At 39.8% G+C, this 25,703-nt stretch overlaps 1 protein-coding gene and 1 long non-coding RNA gene across 13 annotated transcripts in view; one reads left to right on the forward strand and one right to left on the reverse strand.

The window, feature by feature from the left end:
- The window catches only part of Cacnb2 (calcium voltage-gated channel auxiliary subunit beta 2), a 434,620-nt gene that overhangs the window by 403,272 nt on the left and 5,645 nt on the right, over positions 1-25,703 (forward strand). For 8 of the 12 annotated variants that reach the window (XM_052729661.1, XM_052729658.1, XM_052729659.1 and 5 more), the window contains 6 exons: positions 457-593; positions 3,861-3,937; positions 8,044-8,177; positions 11,645-11,725; positions 12,119-12,177; positions 22,152-22,261. In XM_052729661.1, coding sequence (XP_052585621.1) covers positions 457-593; positions 3,861-3,937; positions 8,044-8,177; positions 11,645-11,725; positions 12,119-12,177; positions 22,152-22,261 — 598 coding nt within the window. Of the gene's footprint in view, positions 1-456; positions 594-3,860; positions 3,938-8,043; positions 8,178-8,321; positions 8,342-11,644; positions 11,726-12,118; positions 12,178-22,151; positions 22,262-25,703 lie in introns of all 12 variants that reach the window. The other 4 variants (XM_052729665.1, XM_052729664.1, XM_052729669.1 and 1 more) reach the window with 1 other exon arrangement.
- Positions 20,702-25,702, reverse strand: LOC128104692 (uncharacterized). Its single transcript, XR_008216050.1, has 2 exons — positions 22,310-25,702; positions 20,702-20,967 (listed from the first exon to the last, which is right to left on the reverse strand). It is a non-coding gene; the product is annotated as an uncharacterized LOC128104692 (long non-coding RNA).

Consider the following 25,703-nt stretch of genomic DNA (forward strand, 5'->3'; position numbering starts at 1 on the left):
ATGATTGTAAAATTGCATAGAAGTACATTTTGCTGATACGAAACATTTCAGGTACATTTCTGTACTTCTCTCTAAATATTAATCCTTCCAGCGAATCCAGTTTTATAAGGGGAAGGGCTCTATTAGACTTCCTAGTTCCTAATTGTCTTTTGCTAGGTATGGACAATAGAACCTTGAAAGCTTCTCACAGAATCAGCCTGGTCCTAAAAGCAGCACTGGGAAGGGAGACTAGGAAATGCAAAGCCTTTCTGGGGCTGCTGGCTGGTCATATCAAGCATCCTTCACTCTTCTGAGCTGAACCCATAAACCCAAGGGCTTCTTGAGTTTCGGTATTCGATGCATGCTTCTAACTGCCGTGTTTCTCTCCAGTGAAAGCAGTTGCTATAGAAGAAATCGATTCAGATCTTTAAACTTCTGTGCACTAATTCATTCTAATACTTTTGATTTTGTGTGTAGAAATTTAATAATGACTGGTGGATAGGACGATTGGTTAAAGAAGGCTGTGAAATCGGATTTATTCCAAGCCCAGTCAAACTAGAAAACACGAGGCTACAGCATGAACAGAGAGCCAAGCAAGGGAAATTCTACTCCAGGTAGGAGGAAAATAGCTGTATCTATGAAATGCAGACGATGCCTCCTTTCTCTCTTGTTTCTCACTAAGAGCTGTGATCCTTATTACATATTATGTAGATGTCGATGCAGTCCATTGACAGCACCATGGCTCCCATTAAGAACACTTCATCCCAGCTTCTAATGTTTATCCAAATTTGAGAGAGAATCAAATTCATATGATCATTAATAAAAACAGCTAAGGTCACAAAGCATTAAATTTTGCCTTCAGCACGGAGGGGACTCTGAAGTCCTAATCATTTGCTGAATATAGTCAGGCACATAGCAGCCATGGTGACTGTCTCTAGTTAACCAACGTGGCTGAGAGATTCTTTAGGGATATCAGTCTCAGGCATCACTAGCAAACAGCAGCTTCTATAGTCTGTTAGTTTTGTGTTCACCTGACAGATTCAATTTTCAGTTCTCCCAGCTGTTGAGCCCGTAAAAAGACACTATGTATGAAGCATGTTAAAATTGCCTTTGCCAATAGTGGTTAGCTGAGTTATATAATAGGCTGAGCCTATTACTCTGACTGCACCTTCCTAGGAGGCTTAAGCTTCCCTTCCCTTCACCAAGACACTCATTAGGAGGGCTTCTCATCCATGTGGTAAATTTCATATTGAAGCCGACAGAGCCAAGCTGAAGAGCACGGCATGCTGCTTCTCACATGGATGGATGGAGGGGGATAGAGAAGACTTTATCTTCATGTGGACAGCTGAGTTTCTGTTTTCATTCTGTTATATATTGCTTGTTTATATGATGACATAAACTCTGTTAGTGATATTTTAATGTTAGCAAGTTTTTCGCCTACTGTCAACAGACAAGTGAAATAGAATATACTCAACCTTACTAAAACTAGCTTTGGATCATTGTCACACTATCAACATCTTGCAATTTATTCTACTGAACTGGTTACTTTTTCTTAAAACTGTATACTCTTTCTTTATTTTTTCTGATTTTATTTTATTACATCTCTTTACCAAGGTTTTGTCTAGTTATGTTTAAGTACTTCTACTCACTTCCACAGTGTTTACATTTGCCTTTTAACACTTTGTATATTTTGTGAGGACATATTCAGAGTCAGTGGGGTTCTTTTGTTTTTTTGGTTTTTTTTTTTTGAGACAAGGCTTTTCTGTGAAGCTGTGGATGTCCTGGATCTTGCTCTGTAGACCAGGCTAGCCTCTAACTCATAGAGATCTACTTGCATCAACCTCCCAAGTGCTGAGATTAAAGATGTGAGCCACCATGCCCAGTTTAGAGTCAGAGTGCATTGTTTTAAAATATATATATATGTATTTAAAAAAATATGTATATATATTTATATATATATATTTTAACATATATATATATTTAAAAGAAGACTGAATTTTGTGTATATATGCACACATATACTTATTTGTATTATATATACACACATACATATGCATATATGTATGGTTATACAAAGATTTCAAAGTATGACAAAAATCTGGGGCTGGAGAGCCTGCTCTGGGGTTAAGAGTAATGGCTGCTCTTCCAGAGTACCTAGGTTCAGTTTCTACCACCCACATGGAGTCTAACAACTGTCTGTAACTCCAGGTCCAGGGGATCAGATGCCCTCTTCTGGCCCCCATCAACATTGCAAACAGGTGGTATATTTACATATATGCAGACAGAACACTCACAAATAATAATAAAATGTTTTAAAAGATTAACAAACAGGCCAGCCTGGGCTACAGAGTGATTTCCAGGAAAGGCGCAAAGCTACACAGAGAAACCCTGTCTCAAAAAACCAAAAAAAAAAAAAAAAAGATTAACAAATAATCAAAGGTGCACAGTTCAAGAACTGGGCATGTATATGGCATTCAAAGGACACATCTGCCTCTGAACAGTTTAGGTACTAGCAGCATCTGTCACAATTTTACACAACACAATATATTGCCTATTAAAATTTATAAATAAAGTAGAGAAAACCCATGCTTGAACTGAAGTTGGACTTAGGATTTTATTGAGGATACAAACAAAAGGTAAAAGCCACAGGAAGGAAGTCCTTGGTCTTAGCGATCAGTATCCTTGTGTAATTGGCAAAAGTGATTCTGTAAGTTGTACTTTTTATGAACTGTATGCACCCCTGCATGTCCTTATTGGATATGCAGAAGTATTTAAGCTCTTACAGAGACAGAACCCACCTGCTGGTTGTTTAGTAAAGTGCTTGACATTTGCTTGTGTATTAAAATGCTATAAGACTAGAAAAAAATTCAACCAACCAATAAGGGCAAATCTTTTACCTGCTTATCAGTACTCATCTTTGTCAGCAGGGTCCCCTGAGGCACAGCCATGGTCCACAATTCTTTCTAGTAGGACCTGGCCCATCCATGATAAGAAGCCCTGGGCACTGCAGTTATGTTGTCTGAATTCCATGACATTCTCATTCTGTGAGCATGTTTCTGGGATCTTTATGTGTTAAGAGCTGACACACATTTCTATGTACTGGTGAACCGTACATTCTACTATAAACTCCAAAGTTTCTAAGACACGTAAGCATATGCTCCATAATATTAGAATCTTATAACTGGTTTTTTTTTTATTTTTTACTTTTAAAATTATCATACAAGATATAGATGTCATCATAACATTTTCTTATAAGCATGTTTTAGTAGATACCCCTTTGCCCTGTTCATAAGTATTGAATAATCTTCACAACGCAACCAAGTTGGATCCTTGTTTGTCTTGTTTTGAAAATTTTCACTATTGTCTTCTAGTTAATTCATATTACAGTCTGTGTCTAAGTTTCATCTTTTATCTTAAAGATTGGTGAATTGGGGCATTTTTCATTTACGGGTTGCCATGCAAGGTATACTTTTAATATTAAGATACTAAAAGTAATCAAGCTAAGTCAAAGGAACTGGTGTTAGCCTTGATGTCTTACACCTTTCCTCCAAGTCCTCTAATTGTAAAGGCAAAGAAAATCTCTTCTGTCTAGCCATCTGTCATCTGGGCATGGAACTGGAGGGCTGCAGAAATTATCCTAGCTCTTTTCCATTCTCCCAGGGACTTCAAAAAATTAAAACATGAACTTCAAAACAGAGACTATCATAAAACTGTTTCAAGTACTCTAGGAATCTCCATTGGGAAATTTGCTTCCTTCTTAGAAGCAGACATTTTTTGGTTCAATTAAAAACCGTGATAAATTATAACATTTATTGAGCAGTACAATGTTTTAACATCTAAAACAATGGTTGAGTCTAATCTGAATGTTTACTTTACTTCAGTAAATCAGGAGGAAATTCATCATCCAGTCTGGGTGACATAGTACCTAGTTCCAGAAAATCGACACCTCCATCATCTGGTAAGTAGGTGATCAGTGCTGACCACTGTATACACCTTTCATGCTACCCTGACTACTTTAGTTATATGAATTTACAAACCTATACATGTTAAAGTGTATCAGAAATAACAACGCCCCCATGAAATTAGGGACAGTATGGATAGGTGTTTTTTTTCTTGGTATTGAAGATCCAGCAAGGAAATAGCCTGTGTTTGCTCTAAGTTGTTACAGAAGTGACAGATGTAATGTCATTGCTCACCTTATTCCTACTGTGACATGTTGTTAAAGGCAGAAAAGTTTTATGTGAATTTAAATTTCAGTGTATTACATTGTATTTTATCTGATAAATCTGTCATGTGCGAAGTTGAAGTTCTTCTATATGTGCCTCCTGAAAGTTGACACCTTTTATCAAGTAAACGTTTAGCAAAAGTATATATTTTTAAGTGAGCAAGATCTAAGCAGAAAAAGAACTGTCAGTTTAGGATCTGGGTTGGTTGGAAAAACTATACACTTATAACTCACAGCAATTTAAAGCCATGGAAAATTAAGCAAGCTAGTCTGCTCAGAGCAGACACTGAAGGCCTGCAGTATTAATGCGGGGCATATGTCTACCATGATGAAAGAGGAGGCAAGAATCTCTGTATGCACAAGGGAAGGAGTCCACTCCTGCCCTTGCTCAAACATATGAAGTTACAGGGATTCTTCTCTAGCCCTTAAAGATAACCTAACTATCTAAAAGGCTATATCTGAAGACTGTCATGAGGGCCCTAACATGGAAGGAAGTTATATCAGATTGTGATAAAGCCCCTGCTGGAGACAAGTAGAATTCTTCCATGTCCTCTAATGATAACACAACCTTGACTGGTGTTAACAAAATGCTGAAAAGTGCCTATGTACTGGAAAACAAGTCAGTTGGTGTGAATGCAAAATAATATTTAATTTTGGAGTCATGTGTCACCATTGCTAAAAATCAACATTGAGACTGAGTGGACTGAAGATAAAACCAAACATTAGATGCACTATCAAAATATCTAAGCTCTATGATGAGTTTCATATCAATAGCTCAATGGATCTAAAGGGAATCTTCAGAAAATTCCAGAGAAAATTTTCCAAGTCTACTTCCAAAGACAACTAACTGCTCCATAGCAAATGTAGACTGGTCTACAAGTGTAACTTTCATCTCTTTTGCTTACCAGAGGTCCTATCTATAATTCCCTACTCACTGCTAGACGAAGGAGTAATTTCCAGTTCCTATATACACAATGAGGTTGTCTCCAGTTGCACAATAGTACCTCACATTATACCTGTGCATAGACCCCAGTGGCGAACTTGGCTTGACTTGACCCAAGCTCTAAGAGTAAGCCAAAATATGTTCCTAAGGTTTTCTAAATAAATAAGGAATATGACAAGAAGTAAATAATAGTGAAGAATAATAAAATAGTTTAAACTATGTGGAAGCACTTTTTCCCCATGTAAATGCTAGTGTTTGCTAGAGTATGGGAATACAAGTATGTAATTAAAAATGGGTAGCATCTCTCAGGAGGAGAATCATCTGAGTTCAGTGAAGTATACAGAAAACTGAAGAGTTGAAAAGCGTGTTTCTTAATGTGTTCTGAATGTGACATTTTAGAATTCTGTTTCAGAATGAACCCAAACACTTCTAGACCTAAATTTAAGCAAAAAGTCACCAAGTACTAAGTTGGAAAGGGATTTGGAACCCTTGGTGTTGAGGTGCAGGTCACCTTCCATCTGGAACTCAGGCTCTGTATAGGGGACTGAATAGCTCATCCTTGTCAGGGCTGCACTCCCATTCTTTATGAATTTCCTTTTAAAACAAATCCATCTGATGACCATAGCAAATGAAATTCAGTGGATAAATCCTAAAATTCAATTCAGAAATGCCACCATCATGAAGGTCTATGAACTCTTGCATTTGTTGGGGTTTTTTGTCTCAGTTCCAATCAAGTTATTGGAGGATACTGTTCCTCGAATGTGGCTTTCATAAGCCCAGGGAAAGGTAGGGAGGATGAAGTAGATGGGAATACATCACCAGAAAGGAAGCAGATTTGATGTTGATTAAGACCTATTATTAGAAGAATGAAATAATGGCCTAGATCCTCACCTTCACATCCGGAAGTTGTAACGGCATGCTTCCTTGTTGGGATTCAAGACCTGCTTTCACATTCTCTTCAGGATAATATTGCTCAAGAAGCACCATATAGAAACCTTCCAACATGAGCAAAGCTATAGTGCGGTGTAAAAATCTAAGTTGGTCTGAAAATCCTTTGACTATGACATTCCTCTGCAGATCAAGGTCTGAACTTGTAACTAATTAGTATGCATAGGCTAGAAATCCCTACCCATAAAATACCAGAGCTGATAACTGCAACATTGTGCAGATAAGTCAGGTGTTCACCCTTTCACAGACTTCTGAACCACTACACAGGATATCCCTGTTCTCAAGTCTGAAACCTCTCAGACCACAGAAACTGCAAAACTGCAGAATGATGTGCTGTCTCAGATGATCTCGGGTCCTTTGAAAAGGCCAGGAGAGGCTTCTGTAATCCTCAGCTCAGCTTGTGTATCACAGGACATGGGAGCTGAACCTAAGTATCAAACTGTTACTCTAACTGGTTATCCCTTGTATCAATACAATGTGGAATTTGTTTGAGAGTTAACATATTTTGTGTGAGGCTTAATGGGATGAATAAATTTTCTTTTCTTCTGCTTGACCTAATCTTACCCATAAAGTAATTGCCTAGCAAGTTCAAATCTGATATTGTTCTGAACCATGAGCCCAAGGACATGAACAACAGAGAAGTAAAAGGAACAGAAAGAATGCATTCAGATGGTGAAGGCACCTCACCCACAAGGCACTGTGGTGCAGGAATGGGTACAGCTCTAAGGCAGGAACGCTGGCAAGAGCAAGCCCCTTTCATTCTGTGGGTTCAGCTTCTAAGTCTTAAAAACCAAGTGTTTGAGTTGACCTTTGTAACTTACCACTTGATTCTTTAGTTGATAAAAATTTATAGCAATTTCATGTTAAAAAGATTGCAGAAACTTGAAAGTGAAATTATGCATCCTTTTTCATTGACTAGTTTTTTTTTTTTTTTTTTTTTTTTTTTTTTCGAGACAGGGCTTCTCTGTAGTTTTGTGCCTTTCCTGGAACTCACTTTGTAGACCAGGCTGGCCTCAAACTCACAGAGATCCGCCTGCCTCTGCCTCCCGAGTGCTGGGATTAAAGGCGTGCACCACCACCGCCCGGCTCATTGACTAGTTTTAGAGCTACATTTTCAGGTAAAAGAATTTCAGAAGTGAAAACATGTCAAGCAACCAACTTGGAACCTTTATTTTATTCATGAGGAAAGAAGAGGCCTGTTCTTTTGTGCCTTTGGGATCTTGCATTCTGCCTCAGAGGCTTGGAAAGCACCCAAATCTTAACTGATTTTGATATAGTGATTTCATTAATCTGGTGTTTCCCACTGGTCTTCAATCAGGCTCTCTGAGAGGACCCATACTACCTTGAAATCATTTCAATCCTGCCCATCCCAGAACACCCTATAACAATCATTTGTCTTCTTTACGACTTCCTGGGTGTTGCCTGGATTAAGGGCTTTCTAGTCTCTTTTCCTCAAATGTCTGCTATAATTTTGATGAAACTTCTTATGTGGTCCCCTTTCTCCTAACATCAAAATCAAACAAAATGAGAAGACTGAGGCCTATCACATTAAATGTGTCCAAAGCACTTGTCTTTTACCTAAGAGCTGAGCTCTCAGACATTGTACAAAGTGAGACCAAATGCTTTGTATCTTACATTTATAAGCTAATATGAAGAATATCAACAATTGAAACAGTAAAAAATGTTTCTCTAAAAGTACTCAGGAAATCTAGCACAAAACTGACTTGTGCGAAAAACAGCTATCCCAAGGGTATCTCTCAGTCTAGTTAAATTTGATTGCATTGCATCCTTAATGTTTTATGTTTATATTTTTATTCTGTAATACTCTGCTCACTCATGATAAATCTTCTACAGTGGTTAGTCTATTTGCTTTCATTTTATTTTCTTTATAACCTACTTTTCCTCTCCTATCCACCTGATGACTTTTGAATTGTTTGTCTGTATATAGCTATAGACATAGATGCTACTGGCTTAGATGCAGAAGAGAATGATATTCCAGCAAACCACCGCTCCCCTAAGCCCAGTGCAAACAGTGTAACGTCACCCCACTCCAAAGAGAAAAGAATGCCCTTCTTTAAGAAGGTAACACAGACTTCCCAGCTCCTGTTGTCCACTTGCTCAACTGCACTGCGTCACACTTCCAGTCCTGTTGATTGTCTGCGTCCTTTGACAAGCCAATAACACGCATGCTCTGTTATTCTTTGTTTCTTTTCCATGCTGCTGTAGCTAAGCAGAAGCAGAAATCGGTAAGTCCACATTGACATACCCGTGTTTTTCCTGTCACTGGCATCATTAGCATCAATTCCTTCAGTTTTATTAAGTACAGTCATCCGGGTCCTAAAACAGCCTATCAACAGCTAATTGAATCCATGTATCTTACACCAACTAAATTCAGTGAGTGGCCTGTTGAAATGCCATTACAATACTTATCCTTTTTGATGGAATAATATCTGCCACAAGAGACTTTATTTAAATATTCAAGGATGTCCAACACTGGCCATGCTGTACAACACACCTCAGTTGTACATGCTTTTATTGTCTGTCTCTCTTTTTGCCAGAAACATGACTTATAATAAAGCATATTAAGGCAGTTATTGGATTCCGATTTATAATATCCAGATACATTGCTTGTGCTTTAAAAAAGGTTATTCAATTTTTAATTCAGTCAGTATTTAAACTTCTAATCCATTAGGTGCAAAATCTGCTGATGAACAAGACCAGTGGAAAACTGCAGGCTTGTTTTGGCGGTTTACTGTGAGTTTTTCCTATTGTCATATATAAACACTCTCCCAATATTCTTGCCTTCTCCATCAGTCAGATTTCAGCATCTCACCTGTTAGACAATGGGGCTGCTGGCCATATGGAGAGCCTTTTTCCTCGGCCAATCAAGATGATACACCGATGCTGTACCCTGACCGGAAACTCCAGGGAATTCCCAAGACCTCTTTGTATACAAGTTTCCTCTCGGCTTGTTTCGTTGCTTTGTAGCACTATTTTTAAAAGCCCTCCCTATTTCCATTTTTTCCTTCTCCTTTGACATAATACCTTCCAAGCCATTATCCTTTCAGACTCATACTCCCTATTGTTACCAAGTCTGGCACAAGCATGGGTATTTTTTAACTTATATATTAAGCAAAATCTGTTCTTCCCTAGACTTTCAGAAAATTAAAAGTCTTCCCTCCACAAATAAAATCTGTTTGCTCTGTAGAGGTTAACAGTAAGTTATCATACACATAAGCATAAGCTTTTTTTTTTTGCTTTGTTTTTTTGGTTTTTTTTTTAATAATCATTAGGAAGAGAACTCCAGGCAAAATTTTAAACACCTGGCCCTTTGTGTTGACACAGAAAGCCCCAACCTGATGATCTTCCACAAGAGTGGGCCACCTCTCTGGTCTGTCCTTGTCACCACAGCTGAAGCTTGCAGCTAGGTAAATGCAGGCGTTTCTTAGACAGTCAACACTACTCAGCCACTCTGGACTTCAAGTAGCAACATTGATACGACCATGTTCATCAGAGTATTTTGCAGTTCACCTGCCTGCAAATTTCAAAACATTAAACAAGTTTATCCGAATTTTTCCACTAAAGGTGCAAAACAAAAATAGCTTAGCCAAAAAGGACAGATAAAAACGTTATCATTAGCGATACGGCATGGAGTGCCAATATTCCATCAAATAAGGTAATTTCCATTGCTGCCCCTGCTGATAGAGAAGCTGACTGATGGCCAGCATGGGTAACCCTTGCTAGTTGGCAGTCACAGACTGAAGGAACCAAAGTACTGTCTGATACTGGGCCACTCGGATTTCTTAATAGCTGTTCTTACACTGCGTGCAATTTATATCCCTACTGGTCGCGGTGAAAGGGGTGTTCTTACTCCAGTATCAAAAGGATGTGGTGTCCAGGCATTTTCAGTACAAACCCAAGTGCTATGAGATGCAATCACTTAACAAATCTGCTTCTGATGCCTGCGGCACTGATGCTCACTCTCGTGTTCCTTATTCTGTGATAATGTGGAATTCAGACAGGAGAGCTGGCTGTGTGCGAGTCCACATCAATTGTCTTCCGTGTTTTAGGTTGCTTTTAGAGTGCTGCTTGTCTGCCTTTTGTGCTGTCACTGTATTGTGTTTGTCTAATTTTTAAAATTTCATTCAAATATGTATTTTATCTTTATCATGTCTATTAAAATGAAGCTTTGAGTGCTAGGGAAAACTTTGAGCAGTAAAAGGTGAACATCCCAGTTAACAGTACTATCTTTTCCCCTTTGATTATATGGTCCTCAACTACTGGTGAAAGCTCATGTGGACACTGCTGAATTTGATGTGTGTCTAAATAGCTCCATAAGCAAAAGAAACATAGGAATACATCAAGTTTGTGATGAGTATTTTAAGCATCAGTCAAATGGTTTTTAGTGACAGAATGGTGCAAATATTGCATGCACATCAGTTGATCAAACTCCTAAAATTCTTTTGGTATATGCCATGTTTAAAATACATTTTTCAGATGCTCCTTAATGGAGTATGTGTCTTACAGAGCTCTGTAAGACAAGAGTAAATTATTTGTTCATCCAGTGTCCAAAGCCCTATCTCTTGCCCTAATGCATTAAAAAAGCTTACTTCTCCATCACTTTACAATAGCCTGTTACCAGAGCTTGCTTAAATTTCATCAAGCAAATTATGTTACCTAAGTTTCAAATTTTTATTAGAAAAAAAAAACAAGCTGAAAAGTGATAGTTTTAGAAATGGCAATAAAATTTAGTTTCTACCCTATTTTTCTAAACAAACAAACAAACAAAGTATCCCTAGAAAGGTATGAATCAGTTATGGAGCAGAAACTAGCTAATATGTGCTTCAAAAACAGATATGCAAGGCAGTAATAAGCATTTTGAAGCCACTGAAGCATGGTCAAATAAAATTATGAAAATCATTCACCTTCATTCCAATGCACATAAATCTTGATTTGAGAAGTTTTATAAATGCCAAAAAACAAAGGTCAAAAATTCCAAAGCATTAGTCCTGAAGCTGTGCACAGTGATGATTATCACTGTTAAGAAGCAAGCATGCATGCCAATTGCTGCTTCCTCTAATTTCAGTGGAAATTCTAAGCATTTGGTAGTGAGAGGCACAGTGTGTGGAAACTAAGGTTTATACAGGTAAGACCAACATATCATATGCAAAGCTAACAGGAATTTGTCTTCCATAATTAACTATCATCCTTTCAACTCTTCAGAAAGTCCAAGTGTACCTGGAGAGCAAAGAAGCCATGTATAGTTGAGCCTAAAGCACCTAGTCCGCATTGGGCATGTTTCTGTTTGTTCTACCAAGTAGCTTGTGTGCAAGGAAACTAGAGATTATTCAGTAACTTGAACCTTAGGAAAAGAAAGCTACCAATCTTTAATTGGTTTTATTTACTTAGAAAAAAGGCAATTATGGAAATATTTAAATGTCTGAAAAATCAGTGTCTTATATATTAGAGTTTAGAAAGGAGTACCTTATGCCAAAAGTATTTAGGTCCATTGCCTTTGAGAAGTCTAAAAATGTCTCCTCTCTCTGCAGACAGAGCACACTCCTCCTTATGATGTGGTACCTTCCATGCGACCTGTGGTCCTAGTGGGCCCTTCTCTGAAGGGGTATGAGGTGAGTATGAGGTGAATTTGAGCTTGACTCACAGCAGCCAAACATGTTGTTTTTCAGGCTGTGGTATAGTTTGCTCACTACTCTGCTTTCCTGAAGGTTGCCTTGGATACTCCTGCTAGCTATAACTCACCATATCCAGGAAACAATATCAAATGGAGCACACTGCAAGCCTTTGAAAGTAATTTCTTGTCACTAAAACATCATAAGCTCAGAAATTTTATCTGGTTGCTTCATTAGGGCTTGGAAACAGGAAATGTGGTAACCACACTTCTTCCAAATACAATGCTCAGGTTTTTAAATGTTAATGATGAGAAGTGAAATTGGCTCTCATAATCAGTAACAATTTTTTAATCCTCAGATTTTCTCACATTTTAATTTATTATCCAATTACAGGTTACAGATATGATGCAAAAAGCACTGTTCGATTTTTTAAAACACAGATTTGAAGGGCGGTAAGTAGTCCACAATGCTGGTTTTGGGTATTTTTGTCTTGAAGATGGTCAAACTCTGTCGGGTAGATAGTCGATCCCTAGAGTCAACTGTTTTCTGTTCTCTATGACAGGAAGTAGGCTTCATTTAGTGCAATCTGATCCAGTGTTTGCACTGTATCCTCATCCCAGGATATTCCAGTCCCTGCACTTTGTAGAGACGCACAGAAGTGTCCTAGTGAGAACTTAAGAGTTGAGAATCTGAGCTTGCTTTACCCAGCAGGGATGGCATAAGGGGATGATTTGGTCACGGGCGTGGTTACCAGGTGTTTGGAAGTATCTGCTGTGTGGTATGCTTTGATCTAGCAAGGAGGAGGTCTTTTGCCCCGCCCCTTGGCATTGTTATAAAAAGCCCTTTCAAAAAGGCAGAAGGGACCATTGGGTTTTGATCCAGGTCCTCCCAAAGCTATCCTGTGTTTCTGTCTCCTCTCTGCTATCTTTCTATCTAAGTTTCTTGTCCCTCTCTCCTCATAGGAACCCTTTGAAAGGTGGGAGCTGGCCTTCCACAGCACCTATATCTGGGAGCTGGATGTGGCCCCACCTCTGCTCTTTGTCTCCCCTTCAGTTCAGGAGCCACTGGTCCTCACTGCTGCCCAGAGACCATGAGCACATCTTCTTCTATTCACGTTGCCACCTTTCCAAAAGACTTTTCTACCATTTTCTCCCCATCGACCTTTAACCTCTTCTCTCTGCACTTTCCTACAGTGAACTTATATTCTTGCTTCATTTAAAAAAAAAAAAAAAAAGCAAGCAGGGACTGACACATACCTGTAACCCTTGCACCTGACCTGAGGCAGAGGAATAAGGTCAGACTAGGTCTCATAGCTAGATTCTTTCTGGAGGCTGGAGGGTTAGAAGCCAAGAGAAGACATGAGGTAGCCCTACTACATTTATCCCTGCTTACATGTCTGCCTGAATATTCTTCATTTCCCCTTCCTATGGTTCTCTTAGCAATGGTTAACTTAACCCACAACCACCTGGGCACTAGACCACATTCCTCATTTCCTTCCCACTCAAATGACCCAGACATTGTTCTCACCTACATCCTTCTCTCATCAGTATTTCTTGTTCCAATGGAGATGCCATTAGCTGTAGTCATTTCTCTTCACACTTGACCTAACATCCTTCCTACCTCCCACCCGGATACCTAAGTTTTCCCTTCTTCCTAGAGATCTCACTGGGTTGTTCATACTGTACTTGCTCTCCTTCCACTTTCCTATCCACTCCAGTTAGATTCTCCTGACTGTAGCTGGAGTGCTTCTCTCCAGGTCCCACCAAGCCCCCACAGTCCTGCAGCCCACTTATAAACACACAGAGACTTATATTACTTATAAACTATATGGCCGTGGCAGGCTTCTTGTTATCTAGTTCTTCTATCTTAAATTAACCCATATCTATTAGTCTATAAGTTGCCACGTGGCTCGTGGCTTACCAGTACCTTACATCTCACTTTTCATGGCGGCGGCTGGCAGCATCTCTCTGCCTTAGCCTTCCACTTCCCAGCACCTGACACTCACTCCTTAGCATTATGTGTGCTCCAGCCAGCCAGCTCCATGTCCACATCAGTGTCTGCTTGCTGTTCTCTCTGGTAGGAACTTTTTCTTCACATGCTCTCCTGGTAACCCAGCCTCTCTCTTCCTTCTCCATTTTTTTGGTGTTCTTTTTTGTGTAAGATAATTTTTTGTTACCATTCTCCAACAAGAATGTGAAGGCAGGGTATTTAATGTTTTGTGAACTCTGGTACTCTCCACGCCTGTAGAAACTCAATATGAAAATGACAGTTGAGTGCTGAATTGGAGTTTGCTGTGTATTATTTGCTAGAGAAATGCAGACACATTGAAGCCATTGTCCCTGCCTCTGAAGAGCCCATATGCAAATTTTAAATAATTATTACATAATATTTATTTTTATTTGCATGTGTGCATGTGTGTATGTGAGTCAGTTCTCTCCTTCTATCATGTAGGTCCTGGGGATTGAACTCAGATCCTCAGGCTTGGCAGCTGGTGCACTTACCCACTAAGCCATCTTGCTGGCTCCCTGTATGCAAATTTTAAGTTGAAACTTGTATAGCCAAACAGAATATAAATACAAGAGCATCCCAGCATGTGTGTGTGTATACAATGTACAGGTAGTACAGAGAAAGGAGTAATCAACAGATTTGAGGATGTTACTGTCCAGAAAGGTTTTTAATCTACTAGGATCTCACCAACTAAATCAGAGGAAGGCGTGGCCAATAGAGGATGGAAAGGAAATGAAGGTACCAAGGAATGATTTAATAAAGCAAGCCAAGTAGAGAACTCTGAGGACCTCCACAGGATATTGCCATTAATAGCCATGGGGCATAACTAAAACATCCTGGTCAAGAGATGGGACTCAATCCTTTCCCTCCTCAACTTAAAAAAAAAAAAAAAAAGTAAAAAAGGCAGGGACCTCAGCCACATAGAGGGTAAAGATCTACATAGAAAGAAAATGGTCCAAGTCTTCTGGAAGAGGGAGAAAGTGAATATAAGAGTATGGGGAGTGGTATGGCCAGTTGATCACAGAGAGTGCAGCTAGTTAGCAGGGGTCAAGCCAAGTTTAGCTTATGGACACTGGTACAAGAGCTACAGTATCCCAGACACAAACATACTACACTCACATGATAAATAGCTACTTACAACAAATAGAACTGAAGGAAACTATTTCCTGTAATCACAGAGACAACAGAAAGCATGTATAACTGCTAAAAGACAGATGAATCAAATAATCAATGGATGTCATAATAAACACCAAGCCAACTCTAGCCCATCAAAAACATGGTAAGAATCCAGAATGTAAAACCTCAAGGTTTAAACTGAGACTAGCTAACAGGCAACCCGAGAGCATGTAGCACTAGCATGCATATTTTCATTTCCCACATGATAAATCTGGTTCTTTGCCATATTCTTCTTTCTTTTTTTTTTTTTGGTTTGTCGAGACAGGGTTTCTCTGTGTAGCTTTGCGCCTTTTCCTGGAACTCACTTGGTAGCCCAGGCTGGCCTTGAACTCACAGAGATCCACCTGGCTCTGCCTCCCGAGTGCTGGGATTAAAGGCGTGCGCCACCACTGCCCGGCCATATTCTTCTTTCTTTATGCTAACACCAAAAATACAATTGATCATATTTGTAGATTTCAGTATCCCTTCTATTTCTATACAGAGTTGTGTAGATTATGCCTACACATATAATCATTTCTGACATAGGAAGGGAAACTTTTATAGCACAACTGATACCATGTGTGATAGAGCGAAGGACTGAAGGAAATAGAAAGAGGGGCAGCAGCTATGTTTCAACAGTACAGAAGACATTAAACATCTACAGAGCCAAATGCCATTAGAGTATTTCAAAACTTTATCAAGTATTTCATCATTTGTGCCAGGCAAGACAGGCTTCAAATGGTCCTGTAAATGATTTTTATTTCGTTTTTGGCTCTTTCATTTATCACAATCTGGAATTATCTGCATAACCCTCAAATTCTGCTAAAGTGGGCTCTATGATGTCTATGAATGAAATGTTCACTGCCATTCCCCCCCCCCCGGAGATGAGGACCAAACCCAGGGCCTTGTGCTTGCTAGGCAGGCGCTCTACTACTGGGCTAGAACCCCAACCCTCATTGCCATTTTCTAACTGCAAAAAATAGACAATAGGATTCACCAACTTACTACTTCTGTTCAACCCTGAATGTTTATGAATCTGGATCTCAGACTTATTTTCTATGGAATCACATAGCCAAATTGATTTTATCTGGGAAGAAAATAAATGAAATAACAGATTGTAGGGTCAATCTATTGTTTCTAGACAAAAGGTATTGAAATTTCTTCTGGGGGCCTGCCCTGAGGAGATTTCTCCCAGAGTCCTGGGGAAGATGCTATGAACAGCAGCAGGGGTAATCTGAGGGAATGAATTTAAGTACACGGAGCTCTTTCGTCCATCCACTTTATTCCTCTGAGATAAAATTCTATCTACATAGCTTCAATTCTGTTCTCATGCTTAACTCCTCTCTATCCCTTCACCTCCTGCCCTCTCACAGTCCTAGTTCTAACTAGGCTCTTTACATCTCCACCTAATCTTTGTCTCTGTCTGTTCCTCCGTCCATCTTCTTTCCTTCCTCTCCTACTCTGGTGCCAAATACAATCCACCTACCATCTGCAAAAACTCTGCCCTATGGCTTTTCTGGTCAGGCAACTCTGCTCCGTGCTAGGAAACCTACCTCAAAGTCTCATTGTGCCTGGTATGCAAAAAACCCTTTTGTTCTGAGTCAATTGCTCTGGAATGCCATTTGGGCTCAGAAGAAGGAGGGTCTGATCTTCATTTTCACAAGAAACAAAACTATGCTAGGGGGTGTCTTCATAAGGGTGTTTACCTTAATTCAGGAGACAGAGGTTGGTCTGTTTGCCTTTTTGGCCTAGGATGCTTGAGAAGTATTTCAGATAAAATACACTGTTAAAAGTTCTTGGGGGAAGTTATGAGCACACATGAAACACAGGAAACAGCTGATATATTAAAAACCGAGTAACACCAAATACTCCCTGAGATTTGGCTTAATCCTCTGGAAGGCCTGTAGCTTCTTCCAGGTATAGCTTTGTCATAATCAGCTGAATTTCTGCTTCATATGTCTGCTGCAGCCTGTTGCAAAAAGTATTTTCATGTGCATTACTGATGGTCTTGCCTTGCCCATCCTGAACCACACTTCAACAGTCTGGTCCTGTGACCATGCATTAAGGGCTCCCAAGTAAAGTAGAATTTCAAAGGATGTAAAAATTTCACCTTTACTTGTGGGAGCATATCCAGAGTAAATGTCTCACTAAATGTCTTTAATGTTGGCAAAGCAAGACAGAGTGGGAACTTGTCAGAAGCCTAATAGGTGTGTGCACAGGGCAGTCTAAAAGAGAACTTAAGTACTCTTTAGAATTCACTGAATGAGTTATATTTTTAAAATGTTAAGGCCACAAGGGAGGAGTACAAGGGAAATGTTGGCAATGCCAAGGTTCTAGGCTATCAAGAACTGTAGTATTAAGCCCTCACAGTTAAGATCATTTGTGGGAGCTCTGGAGACCAGTCAAAATCACTGTGGGCTGTGAAACAGCATGTGTCACATTAAAGAGGAGCTGGTAAATCCTCTTCTTCCAGCAGCATGTAGAGCAGCTGGACCTGCCATAACCTGTTTTTGCCATGTAAGCAAAGCAATCATTGTAATTTTCAGGACAATAACAGGTGCATTAACAAGGAAGTGGTGAAGAAGGCAAGCTACCATCTGGGGTGAAGTTGGCTTTCTTCCCTGGTGACTCTCAAATGTCAGTTGTCAGCCCTGAAATGTGTGGAATGTGTACTGAATTGCTACAGGGATATTAGACACTGTTGTCAGAATGTTCTGTGAAGGAGTCTTATTGGAAATCAATAATCCTGGGAAACATTACATCACTTTATATTCTGGTGTAGGAAATTTATTTAGACGTGAGACAATGTCTTCAAAATTAATAGTTTTATATCTGATCTGCAGAACAGAATTACCTGAAGTACACTTGATGGGGGTTGAGGACAGACCAGGCTTAGTGACATATACCTGTAGTTCCAGTATTTAGGAAGCTGCAGCAGGAAGAATTACATGACAGAGTATATCCTTTCTTATTTTGTTCTTCTCTCATACATTACATCCTGTCTGCAGTTTCCCCTCCATCCACTACTACCAGTTCCTCCCCATACCTCCTCTGATCCACTTCTCCATTTATCTTAAAAAAAAAAAAAGAGCAGGCCTCCCAGGGATATCTACTGAACATGGCCTAAGTTACAGTAAGACTAGGTGCGAACTCTCATATCAAGACTGTATGAGGCAACCCAGTGGGAAGAAAAGAGTCCCAAGCACAGGCAAAAAAGTCAGAGACACCCCTTACTCCCACTGTTGGAGATCCCACAGGAACACCAAGCTATACAACCATAAGGTTTATTCAGAGCACCAAGATCAGACCCATACAGGGTCTGTGTTTGTCATTTCGGTCTCTGTGAGCCCCTGTGAGGCCTGCTTAGTTGTTTCTGTGGGCCATATTTATCATGGTGTCCTTGATCTGGCTCCTACAATCCTCCCTCCCCATTGTACAGGGTTCCTCTGGCGCCACCTAGTGTTTGGCTGTGGGTCTCTGCATCTGCTCCCATCTGTTGCGGGATGATAACCCCTCTGATGACAATTAGGCTAGGCACCAATCTATGAGTATAGCAGAATATCATTAAGAATCATTTCATTGATCTTTTTTTTTTTGCCATTCATGTTGGTTCTACCCTGGGTCTCCGGGATGTCCTGCCTCTGGTTCCTGGCCATCCAGGCAGTGTCAGGCATGGGTTCTCTCTTGGGGTGTGGGCCTCAAGTTGGACCAGTCCTTGGTTGGCCCCTCCCACAAGTTTTACACCACCATTACCCCAGGACATCTTGCAGGCAGGGCAGATTGTAGGTAGAAGGTTTTGTGGGTGGATTGACATTCCAGTCCCACTGCTAGAAGCCTTGCCTGATTATAGAAGATAGCCATAACTAGGAGACTTCGCTAGGGTCACTCTCATAGACTCCATGGAGTTTCCACTGCACTAGTTTTCTTCATCTCCAGCCCCTCCTACACACACACACACACACACACCACAATTCCAGATCTCTCTCCCAGTACTCTCTCCCTCTGTCCTTAGAGCAGCAACCTTCCTAAGAGTTTACATCCTATTTTGACTTGGACCAAATTCGGAGGCTAAGATATGGGAGGGAATCTATCATTACGTGCTTGTATGATGATTTAGATACTCTGCGAGGGTTGAGGACCACTAGTCTAAACCTAATTATCTCCAGAAATTTTGCCCTTAGATTTTCAACTACTTGGGGGCAGATCCAAAGCAATGATGATTATGCAGCCTAGAAAGCCTACCACATAGGTAGTACATGTGTCACCACTGTATCCCCCTGATGGTCCCCATCACAGGGCAGCTGCCTCCCAGTGAGTAGCAGGAGCTTGCTAGAGGCTCACAACTAACCCTTGGGTCATCAGCATCACGTGGTACCAATGCTTCTTAGGTACTCGCTCTTCCTTCTGCCTGGAATCCTCTTCCCTCAGTATCCACATGACTCCTTCCTTCCAAATCTACATGCCGCATTAATGGACTGTTCAAAATTTCTGAACACTGAAGTGATACCCTCCACACTGTTCCATCTCCATCCTCACTAACCTGCCTTAATTTTTAAATGGGACCTGTCACACCGACATCAGGTGTCTGCCTACTTCTCTGCCATCTTGGTTCCTCCATAAAAGTTTAAATTCTATAAAACTTTTTTTTTATGAGATTCGGGGGTTTGGGGGGTCAGGTCATCTTACTATGTTGCCCAGATAAACACACCTGACCCAAGTGAACATACAGCAGGTATTCTGTAAACATGTACTGTAGGAATGATGACTTGAGTAGCTATGTGTTCTCTGTGCTCAGCATAAAAAGAATCCTATTATGGGATGTACAGCTGGAGCTTCCCCAGTGCTGCCACTCCACCTTACCATCTCACCCCCAAATACATGAGAGTGTTTTGTGTTAACATCCCAATACACTGTACCTTGGGGATTTCTTCCAATGGCTGTTGGGTCGGTGCTCCTCTATCCTCAGTCTCCTGTCATCTCTCAACCTTCATCCTTCCATTTCTGCCAAACACATCCTTCAATCATATCCCTAAAATGATTTTCTGGAATATCTAAAAAGGTCTTTAATCAACCTACTTAATTGATGGTGTAGATGGTTACGGGTTTTATTGTTGTTGAGACAGGGTTTCACTATGTAGCTGGGGATGGCCTTGTACTAGAAGTCCACATGCTTCATCCTTTCAAGTGCTGGGATGGCAAGTGTACCCTTTGGCACTTGGACATGGTCAGAGGATTCTGAAGGCTGTTGTGTTGTTATTGTCTAGCCCCATTGTTGCTCTTGCTCTGTTTTCCTCTGGAAGCTTTTTGGTTCCTGGTGTGATGGGATTTATGTCTGGTATGGATTTTAATCAGTGCTAGATGCTTTCAATATAAAAATACAGACTCTTATTCTGGAATTAACTCTTTAGCTTATAACTATATGGGGTTTGAACTGCTGGGCAACTCTTCAACTTTCAAACTTTACTTTCCTATTTTTTGTTTCTTTGCTTTAATTCTTTCAGAGAAGTCCTTAATTCCATCCTTTCACTTTTGATTTCTACTGTCATTTTTTTTAATTTCCAAAAATCTTATCCTGAGCTTTTAAAAATAAATTATGACCTACCTGGACTGAGTCTACCAGGTTGACCTCAGTCTGTGGGGAAGGCTTTGCCATGGAGGAGATGGGAATGGGGGGGGGGGGTTGGGGGGAAGGTGAGGGGGACGGGAGGGGGGAGAACAAGGGAATCCGTGGCTGATATGTAGAACTGAATTGTATTGCAAAATAAATTAAAATAAATAAATAAATAAATAAATTATGTTTCAGTTCTATGAACATAATTTAGCCTTCAGATGTATTTACTAATGGTTGTTTCTTTTATAGCCTCCCCTGTAAGACATTTACAGAGATGCCTAGTGTTGCTCTTATATTTAAGAAAAGGGCAAACAGGCATAAGCAGGAAGTATGTGCTCATAGCTGAGGCTTCTCGGCTTCTCGTTTCCCTGTAGGACATTCTTGCTGAGTATTCTGTAGAGGAGACATCTGGTGCACATAGTTTAGTCATTCTGCTGTTTGTCCAGAGGAGCATCCTCCTTTCTGACACCTAGAGGATATAAAAGAATAAATATAAGCTGGGTTTCCAAAAGACCAAGAGGGAGAAGTAGGTGGAGGACTCAACATGCAGAATCATTTTTTTCCCCTCGCCATCTAATGTTCCCAGCCCTCCTTTTTCTGCCTACAGCCCCCTAATCTGGGGCCCTCTGATTTACTCCCGTAAGTCTCTGGCTTTACACCAAATAGATAAATAGATAATTCTTATCAGGCCACTTGATGCTCTGGGGGCTCCGACTTTGGGCTAGACTATAAACCACACTGTCACCGGCTTCTTCATGGATACTGTAAGCCTTTCGTTTTTCTCAGTTTTCCTAATGCCTATCTGAATATTCCCGGAATATTCAACTTTCCCAAGTACAAGCTGCTTCCTCTTTTCAGCTCCCATGTACTACTACTTTAGTTCTACCCCATGTGAAACCTTTCAATTCATTACTGCTGTCATAATAGACTGTATGTGCTCTGCATATCATACTGTCATCATTTAGGGTCTATGTTCATTCTCTATCTGCCACTAGATTCTCAGTTCTCTGAAGGCTGTCTTCTTCATGCATGTCACAGCACTGTAAAGGCACTAAGACTACAGAATTAGAAATCTCAGTTCAATTTAAGAGTAATTTGTTTTTGTTTATAGTAACACGAAGTTTTAGATAAGGCTGCTTGTAATTTCCTTTCTATTTATCTTCCATCAGCAAATGTGGATCTCTTACAAGTTTCAGGGACAATTTAGTCAGACTTGGTAAGCAACCAGTAAATGCTAGGCAAAACAGGTGCATAATAAATGACTGCTTGTTCTAATAAGTCTGTTTTGAAACATGTATGTATGTGTATGAATATAGATATATGTTGATACTTACACATGTGTATTTCAAGTTTATATTTATTGAATGTGTATGAGTGTTTTGTCTTCACGTATGTTATGTACATCATGTGTGTACCTGGTGCCCATGGAGGTCATTGAATCTCCTAGAACTGGAGTTACAGAAGGTTATGAACTACCATGTCAGTGTGAGGAACCAAACCTGAGTTCTCCGCAAGAACAAATGCTCTGAACTGCTGAACCATCTCTTTAGCCCCTTATGTGTATACTTATATATCAACCATCCTTTAAATTTTGGACCTGTACTTCTGTTTTATTTGATTAAGAACCTTAGGGTTTTCTCTTTTCTCCAACAGGATATCCATCACAAGAGTCACTGCTGACATCTCCCTCGCCAAACGCTCAGTGTTAAACAATCCCAGTAAGCATGCAATAATAGAGAGATCCAACACAAGGTCAAGCTTAGGTAAGTCAGTCAATAACAATGAGCTTAAGCTATTTAAATATTCCTTACCTAATAGTAACAGTGAGCAGATATGAATAGAGAATAACTCCAGGTACCATATAGAAAAACTGATGTAAACAGTCTGTAGTCCTAATGATTTCACTGTAGATGAAGATAACTTTAGTCAGAACATTCCACCTGCCATCAGCAGTATGGTCTGTCTCAGAAATGTTCACTGAACAGTTATATCCGTGATGAAATCATATTCAAAACTATGATTTACATGCTGAGGCTGATAACAGAGCAAACAGAAGTCAGTTGTCTGTCCTGTCCTCTGAGTTGCATCAATATTTTTATTTGTAAAACCAGCATGGGGACTTTGGTGCATTTACAGATTTATAGAGAGGTGACTGGAAATTGTTTATTAACATACAGTAAGACAAAATTCAGAACTTCTAGCAGCTACTATAGCTTGCTGAAATATGTGTTTGGTGTTTGGTATGCTTAACTATTGTTAGGCTTTTGGTTTTATACATTTCTAAAAGTTGTGGGACATGTTTAGGTTCACTTAATTCTTTATGTTAGATATGTAAAGCCTTTGGGAAGCAGGGTTTAAGAATACAAGTTTCTCAGTTACTCTGAACTATAATTAAATCAATAGAGAAACATAGTAACATTTTATCTTTTAGTAATACTTTATAAAACTCTGTTTTGGGGCACTGGAAGGATAGCTCAATGAATGAGGGCACTTGCTGCTCCTGTAGAGAACTGGAATTCAGTTCCTAGTATGCACTAGGAAGCTGACAGTCACTTGTAATTCTAGCTACAAGGGATCCAATACCCTCTTCTGGCCTCTGTGGGCACCTGCATGCATGTTGACATAACACATAAAATAAAACTTCGTTTTGTCTCCTAATAAACCCTCAGTGGTGAATCTTTAGTGACACAGGTCTGGAAATATATTAGGGATGTAGGTATGGTGGCACATACCTCTAACCTCAGCACTTCAGAGGATGAGGCAGAAAGATTAAAGTTCAAAAGCAGTCTGGGCCACACAGTGATACCCCATCTTATAATTGTTCTTTAAGAAGGAAAATGTGATACTTTTGCTTATAGTAATCTCTTATTTTATCTGATACTTGAGAAAATTGTTACATTATCATTTCATAGATTTAACCAATTAACAAAGTCAAGCAGTTTATTTACAGTGACCAACAAAAAGGCTTTACAACTATTGGTTGTGCAGTTTTTAAATGCCTCTTCTACTCCATGTATTTTATTGAGCATGTACTAGGTACTAAATAATGTGCTAAAGCCTGGCTGGGTGCAGGAGCTCAGAACAGCAATAAGGCAAATAAGAGTCACTGGGGTACAGAGTGAACACAGTGTTCCTGAGCTGAACCCAGTGCCAAAGAGCTAATGCTGCAGTAGCTGTAGGCCATGCACGGGGAAGGTTTTCACAGGAAGTATCCTGAGCTGAGATTTAAAGTTTGAAAGCATGTAGAAGGGAAAGTGGTTGAGAAGGTGATGATTTGAGACAGTGGCAGTTGTAAGAAGCTTCTGGAAAACATGTCACTTTGGCTAAAGTGTATAGCTTAAAGAAAAGGGAGGTATAAGGCACATCATTAAGAGGCAAGGTAAAACATTAAGGAGCTTGTTCTTAAGGCATTAAGGAACTAACGGTTGCTAGGCAGTATTCTAGGTGCCAGGGTCATAGCAAAGGAGACAAAAGATATATAAATGAGCTGAAAATCGCAGATAGTTGGTCAGTGGCTCATGAGCCAGGGAGCAGAAAATAAATTGAGGAGGGCTTCACTGGATACAAGGACGGCCCTGGGGAGGAAATGACATCCCAGACAGTGACACCTGTATATATAGAGTGCTGGAGACACTTTCATCAGGTAGCTGCGAAGCTAAAGTACGTAGACTCTTCACCTCCCACCCACAGATTATTGGTAAGCAAACGCAGGCATGTTTTTACCAAGTTTATTCATTACAAATATATAAACTACTATTTTAATAGGACAGAGTCTCAAATCTCTCATTTTTCATAAAACTTTATTTTTTTCTTGAAAAACTGGGCTACTTATTCCGAAAGTTTCTGATGGTCTGAATTTTGCTGACTGTGTTACACTGTTATCATTTATCCAATTCTGTTCCCTGTGCTTCTTATAAATTAGTAAACTTAAGAGGTTGATCAGATGTGATATGTAGTATTTATTGTAAGAAGACTGTATGTATCAGAGGTATCTGAGAAAACATTATTTTGAAGTTAGTATCTCAAGTGAGTAGGTTGTGGTTTCTCAAAGCTCCAAGTAAAGAATTTGATGCAGACAGTTAGTGACTTGCCTTTTCTAGAAGAACAGGTGAGTTAAAACCATCTTTGGGAATGCTCTGCTATTAATATAAATGAATCAAAGAAAATGAAGTCATTCACAGGCACTAGCTGGCTGGTCTGAAGGAATCCAGTGAACTTGACCTTTCACCCTCAATCAGAACTACAAGCCACATGTGCTTTACAGTTCAATACTAAGTTACTTAAAAAATTCAGTTTTTCATTCAGAATAGCTACATTTTTAAGTGCTGAGCACCCACCCATGGCTAGCAGCCACCACACAAAGAGTGGAAAGTATCCCCCATTATCACAGATGTTCAACTGGGAAGTCCTGTAGTAGAATCTTTGCAGAGTGGAAGACCTGATACCATTTATATAATTTTACGTGCTGCTTCTAGTTACATTTTTTTTTTAATTCTTGAGATTTTAATTTAATTACATTTCTCTTCCCTGCAAACTCTCCTACATACCCTCCCCCACTCTCCTTTAAATTCATGGCCTCTTTTTTTAAACAAACCATTATTGCATTCATATATGTATATCCATATATATTCTTAGGAACATGACTGCCCAAATGTGAGCTGAACAAGGATGACCCAATGAACATAACAAACTGGATGGAGGAAGGTTCACACAAAGAACTATAAGCAACTGAGGAAAGCTGGGAATGGGAGAGGTAGTCCTCTCCAGGGCAGAACATGTCAATTCATTGACCAGTACCAAACGGTCAACCCTGAAAACACACTTACAGGTAGCATTGTACGGACTGAACAGATTATTACCCTTAAGACCATGTCTTCATTGGTGGAAAGTATGAAGTATGGTTTGGGCCAAGTTTCATCTCTCTCTCTTTATGTTGGACATCTTTACATAATGGATGGTCCAACAACATGAGGTAAGCTCATGTGCAAGGAAAGGTGGTATATTTGGTGCTGGCTGAAAGAACAATTCCTGGAGTACTAAAGGTATGAGGAATAGCCCTTGCCAAAGGACACCTTTCATCAGTCATATTGAGTATAATCATTAAAATAGCAGCTGACTCTTTGGATAAAGAAATAGTGTATCATTTTATTCCAGCTTACTGTAGTTTAAAAATGTGCCCTTTTAAATAAATTAACTGTTTAACCT

Source organism: Peromyscus californicus, unplaced genomic scaffold (assembly GCF_007827085.1).
Source record: "Peromyscus californicus insignis strain IS unplaced genomic scaffold, ASM782708v3 Scaffold_8__1_contigs__length_139910024, whole genome shotgun sequence".
NCBI classification, from domain to species: domain Eukaryota; kingdom Metazoa; phylum Chordata; class Mammalia; order Rodentia; family Cricetidae; genus Peromyscus; species Peromyscus californicus.